We start from the raw sequence: 6299 nt of genomic DNA, 5'->3' as shown, positions 1-6299 counted from the left end.
AGCCCCCCGCCCGGGGCCGGGGCTGCCCCCGGGGTTGGTTCCCGCCGCACGGAAGGCCACTGTCGTGTGCTGGTGCGAGCACAGCCCAAAGCACCGCCTGCCTTCTGCCGCTCACCCGGTTGCAGTAGACAGCAAATGGAAGTGCCAATGCGGGTTTTCAATCCGATGGGGGTCTCTTCAGCGCACAGCTGTTACTTGTGTCATCGTTGCTTCAGTTCCTGCACGTACTGCTTTTGTGTCCGCGTCGGCAGCCCTGGGTCTGTGCCCGGCGGGCAAAGCCTGCGGCCGAGCGGAGACAGGCGACGGCCGAGGGACGGTGACAAGATCACGTTCGGAAGCCCTGTGCGCACCATAGCTGACCCTCGGCTGCTTTCAGCGCTCGTGATCTTTCCTGCCTAGATACAACAGAAATCCCAAAATATTCGCCGCTGATCCAACAGCAATTTTTTTGTTTGCTCTGAAGAGCAAATTTCAAATTTTTGCACACGTTATGTACAGTATTGTTTTACAGACATGATTTTCTCCTGACTTCACCATTAAGCGATCTGTGAAAAGTTGCTCTGCCTCCTGTTTTCTGTGCCTGTTGGGCAACAGCAAAACCAGAACTAGGCCTGGAGGTAGGACAGCCACGGACTGTAGTTTTGAGACAGATCATGAAACGTGACCCCTCTAATTTTTCACAGCTCAGTGACAAATGTGTTCATCTTTGCCACGTAGCTGACTTACTCTACGGTGTCACGGGTGCTATTGATCATCCCGAGTAACTGTGAGCAAACAGTTATTACTGCCTGATCGATTTTAGTCTTAGCTGAATTTTTGAGCAACAACAGAGATCAGATTTCAAACTACTGCTATATTTTGCATGTGGGGAATAAGCAATTGCATCTTTTGTTGAGGATTTGCCCGGGCAGGAAGGCATCTTATTACAGCCTTTCTTTAAAACCCGAGCACCTTCTGGTTTGGTTTGCAATGACTCGTACACGCTTCTGAAGATACACAGAAATTATAAAGACTGTGGTGCTCCTCTGTTTGCGTTGTGATGGCACCACATGATGAAGAGCAGTGCACCAGATGGTACAGGCGCAATAAAAAGTCCACCCCCCGTCAGCCTACCAAAAAACCAAAATACGCTTATAATCACTTCAACATTAACGTTCTCCATTTATTGATCGTCTAGTTTCAGTAAGCATTTTCTAGGTATCACAGCAGAAGAGAGTTTTAGATCGACAGCTGAACAGCCCTTCTGATTTTTACAGAGATCTTCTCCGATGCACAGGGGGCAGCATGGAGAAATATAAAAAAGGAATGAGGATGGCTGTAATACTTTGATATTTATTAAAATTCAATGCTTTTCTTTGCCTTTCCCCCAGTGATGCAGTGCTATCCGGAAAGCAGGCCACCATGTGTCAGGGTGGGGGAGGGAGCACAAAAACTGAGCCATAATTACATGCCTCCAGAGAACTAGAAAAAGTATAACTAATCATCCAGTACACTGACAACCTACGTAAACCAAACTAGATACAAGATCCTGGTACAAGTGAAACTGAGTAAGAACACTTGCTTACTCAATTGTTCAACAAGTATTCTAGTACTACTCGTATGTACTGCATCTCTTCCATGTTCCTATCTTGAGGCTAAGCAGAAATTTGTGGTTGTATCAGTAACCCTCATAACCAGATCCCTTTCACGTGTGGGGCAAGAACAAAAAGCCAATTGTGAGCACAGAAAAGTTAAATAGGCCATTTCTATGCCTGCCAGAGGCTTTCTACAACCTGGACGTTTGGCACCAGACGTTAAGTTACCTGTTTCATTAAGTCATTGGGCTTAAGCCATACCTGCAGCTTGTGTGTCCTAACAGTATCTCACAGTAACGCTCCTTCCTTTGGAATATCTGGGTCATGTGGAATCACAAACCAGCTGGGTAAGCCAAACAGAAGGGGGTTTATATTTGAGTAATTTACAAAGAGGGGAACCAACGCTGCTGTGGAATTAACGGTTCTTCCATACCACTGATGCAAGACTAACATTCCCAGGCCTACCCCTTAAAGAACAAACAAACAAGTCTTCTGGAGAACAAATCAGAAAAATAAAGCTTTAAACTATTTTGTGAAGTTTACAGATGAGTCAGTTGTGAACTGTATGTGTTACTTAGGCAGACAAAACAGAGAACACTGTTGAACTTGCTGAAAGCGGCAAGGACTGATTATCTTGAATTGCTGCCAGCTCTTTAGATACACTGTGGAAAGGCAAAAGGAAGGGCAGCCTGTGGGGGAAGAAGTCCACTGCTAGATTTGGGAAGAGTAGCTTTTTCCCCAGTGTTTTGTTTACAGAAAGAACAGCACCATGCCACTGAGATTCTGCACAGTCCCAACTCTTAGATAAGCGAAAAAGGGTAGCCAGCTGGTGGGCAAGAAACCTCCTCTCAAGCAATTTTAGACAAGCACTCAAATGGGAACTAAAATCAGCTATTGTGTCCGGGCACTAAGAGCTCTGAAGTACTGCATGCATCTGCCTGCATACATGAGCAGGCTATCCAATTAAAAGCAAATTTAACTAATGATTTCTCAAAATAATTAGTTAACAAATATGTACATGTAGATGTTAAACACATCTATGTTTACTTAACACACCTGTAGCAGGAAGCAATACCTTTACTTGTCTGTCAGCTTATACTTACTAACTAGCTTTTTTGTCCCATATTGCTGTAACTGCCATCTCCCTCCACCCCAGCCCACCCCTCAAGAAACCTGTAACATACGCCTTTTAGTACATGCGTGGTGCACAGCAACCTGAAATGAAGTGCAGCCAGCTAGCAAATTACTACTGACGGCTTCTTACGAGGGGACTCTAACACTGGAACTCTTGATTCATTAGTGGGTTACTCTGTGCTGGTAAAAGCTGTGACAAACCTGTGACAGAGCAGAGAACAGTCAAGTAGTTGCAAGTTCCTTTATAAAGTTTCTTTGGTTGAAAGATATTTCAGGTAGACTTGGAAAACTCTTGTTATCAGATACTCCAAGATTAGTATTTGCTCACTGAAGGGCCAAAGATGGTTAGAATAGGAAGAAAGATGTGTTTTGTTTGCCTTTTAATTATTTCAAGATTAAATACAGTATGTCAAATTCAAGAAGTGTTTGCTGATGTTATGTTGTTGAAGATGTTCTGGTAAATTGTAATCCACGTGCAGTTACCCTTCCTATTTAGATACTCAAGACAGCCAGTTTGACACATTATTATTGGAAAAAATTATATTTTGGAAGAACTCACTACAGAAGGTGACAGAATTCCAAAAAATCAAATTACATGAAAATATACATCGCAATTTTCTTTGTACATTAGGTGAGGAAAACTCTGAAGTAAAGGCAAAGAATATGAAGGGCCATAGGAGAGAGAGAAGGGAAAAGGAGGGAAAGTATTTTTGATACCAAACCCAGAAGTTAGTCATTTGAAAGCCTACAGATGTGCATGCTTGAACTCAACCTTGAGGAAAAAAAAAACCCAAGCCTCCCCCACACACACCCCGCCCCACAAACAGGCAATGAAAAAGGCAGAAAAAAGGAAAATCACCCATAAGAAGCAGCTCATTCCTATCTTGGACTAACTTAGTCAACTGAACTTCCAAATGAAAGCGCTTAAGTCCCTTGGAAGTTAAAAATCCAGCAGGCTGCTCAAGGGTGCTCCATGGCCAGTTTTATTGCTATACCCAATTCAAGAAGTATGTGCAATTGGGTTTAAAAAAGGGGTAAAAAAAACCAAAACAAAACAAAAAAAAAAAAGCACCTTTGAGACTACAAAGGTCATCATAAGAGAAGACACAAGTAATTGATAGCAAATCCTTTCAGGGTTTAATTAGGAAAATTTCAAGTTCTGATGGGGGAAACAAAAGGGAGCACATTTCCAAAAACCAAAAAAGAGATACTAAACTTTAATAAGCAAGAGATTTTAATTAAGCCTCAGTGGGTCAAAGGAAAATTAAAGTGGGGAAAGAAAAAAAAAAAAACCAAACTTCATCCTAATTGGTTTTAGTTTGACATGCTTCACAAGTTGTTGTTGGTTTGCTTTGTTTTTTTAAACTGATAGGAAACAATGAATAGGGAGAGGAAAACCTGCTAAAATCTTTAGAATTTACACAATTCTATTCCTAACTACAGACAGCATTATTTGGTACAATGTGTATTTGTGGATGTACATGAACAGTATATATATTATCCGGATCATGTTGTGCTATGTACACATCTTTACAATTCTTCCTGAAGGTTAAAGCAGTTCATTAGATTTCAAAATGCGTAATCATCTTGTGTTGGCACTTGTTAGGCTCTTGTCAGCATTGATAACTGGCATGTTTTATTGCAGCCCAGTTCCAGCCAGTGTTTGCCAACTTGTAACAACAGAAGTCCAGCAATAGGTGGGTAGAGTGCAGGAAAAAAAACAGTGCCATGTTTCTCAATTGAAGACCTACAAAGAAATCACAGTTATTAAAATAAAACTTCTCATCATCCTCAAGTATTTTAAAGATGTTAAATAGCGTTTCAAACTCAAGGAAGATAATCATTACTTGTTCAAGAACTTTACATACCTCTAAACAGAAGATGCATAAATCCAAAATCATCACCTGAGAAAGACTTGAGTTAGTTCAGCACACTGTGTATCCAAGCTGAACTATCAGACTTTCAGGCTCCTGTTAACTCGTGTTGCTTGTCAAGTGCATACATGGTGTGTAAACATTTGATTATTCACATACAGGGCTAAACGCTTGTAGATTTACCATTGAAACTTCTGTGCATCACTTACTGTGAATGATGGATGCTGCTTCAACAGCAGAGTGCAGTACAAAATGGCATAGCAGTGCTTCATTAAGCAGTACCACCACAGCTATCAAGTCAGGCTGTGCTTGTTTGAAAGCAGCTATATGGCCCCTTCTCATCCAACTCATTGCCCATCACTTACTTAGGAGGAGTCACCAGGACTTAGAAAAGCTTTTGCCTTCCAAAAAAGCAACACAGCCAATTACTTAAATATTTGTCATGAGCATTGTTTTACTATGGCCAAGTTTAACATGGCAACAGAGCTGAGGTTAGTTAAGGATACGCTGGAGCATTACTCACAGTTACTCCCTTTCTCCAAGACAGAAAAAACTGCCAGCTGCACTAACAATTCTTACACTCTAGTTATGGGCAGTTGTATAAGACATTAAATTTCTTTGCTTAGTCTTTTGATCAATATTAAGCATTTTCATGCTTACTCTATACTGGAGAAAGTTCCATTCAATCAAAGCATTTCTGCAGAGAAGAGATACCGTAGTACTAGTTTGTCACACACAGAGCCTTCCCCCACCCCACTCCCCCATTCTTACGAAAGTATAAGAAAGGAATTCTCCTGCACAACCTTGGTGAAGAAAAAATAACTAGCAGGAAGATTTAGTAAGCTGTTCTAGTTGTTCACACAGTACCATCCCTTTAAACTACATACAGTGCCATATTCCCACCCGCCCCCCCCAAGTTTTGTATGCTGAAGTTAACTAGTCCATATGGGTTTGGGCTTCTCCAGCCAAACGGGTCTGAGTAGTTTATTTGCCAAACCAACCATTAAGAAAGGGCAGCTTCAACATGAAGCTCTGTTTTGCTTTGAAAAGCAAGAGTGGGAAATTATTAGCTAGTTGAGGAAGTTTTTCCTTGGTATACCAAGATTAAAGTGACCAAAGGCCAGATATTTAACGGCCATGTTTTAATACGGAGCTTTCTACAAGAGCTTATTGTGTAACAAAAAAAAAAAAAAAATCCCATTAAAACTAGGATGGGATTGTTCAAATTAGAGTAATAATCTTGAGTCAGAAGCTCATTTTTAACAGGGTGGTGTAAGAGTAAATATCACGTCAGCTACTCTCAGGTCAAAACTTGTCCAGACTCTCAGATATGCTACAGTTCAGTTTCCAAGCAGAATATAGCTGTTTTTCTGAACCTATTCTTAAGTCCTTCCCAGTAAAAAAGGTTTTTGGGCTGCTGAAAAGAACACCACCTTTCTTGATATTATTGATGGGTAGTATCTCAACGTGATCCTTTCTGATATGCTAGCAGACTGTCTATTAAAATTCCCATAGATACCTGAAGCAATCCCTTCCAAATGGTTCCTAACAACCTCACTGAAGTCTTATTTCAAACCTACATGCAACATGCTACCAACATCTGCAAGATAAACTCTGTATACATGTATACATACAAACTTAAGATAGCAAGACGGGATGCTTTTAAGATTCGAGCAAGCGTTCTTCACAATAGTGAACACCAAAGAATGATTATTCC

The 6299-nt window shown here is 41.1% G+C and overlaps 1 protein-coding gene across 1 annotated transcript in view; it reads right to left on the bottom strand.

The window, feature by feature from the left end:
- Positions 1-3233: 3233 nt before the first annotated feature.
- UBE2G1 (ubiquitin-conjugating enzyme E2G 1) overlaps positions 3234-6299 on the bottom strand; it is a 42370-nt gene continuing 39304 nt past the window's right edge. Inside the window, exon 5 of the mRNA XM_009885186.1 lies at positions 3234-4455. Coding sequence (XP_009883488.1) covers positions 4444-4455 — 12 coding nt within the window. The 3' untranslated portion in view covers positions 3234-4443. The remainder of the gene's footprint in view (positions 4456-6299) is intronic.

Source organism: Charadrius vociferus, unplaced genomic scaffold (assembly GCF_000708025.1).
Source record: "Charadrius vociferus isolate BGI_N301 unplaced genomic scaffold, ASM70802v2 scaffold54, whole genome shotgun sequence".
Lineage (NCBI taxonomy): Eukaryota > Metazoa > Chordata > Aves > Charadriiformes > Charadriidae > Charadrius > Charadrius vociferus.
The sequence above is the reverse complement of the archived record's forward strand: the minus strand, read 5'-3'. Positions and strand labels throughout refer to the sequence as shown.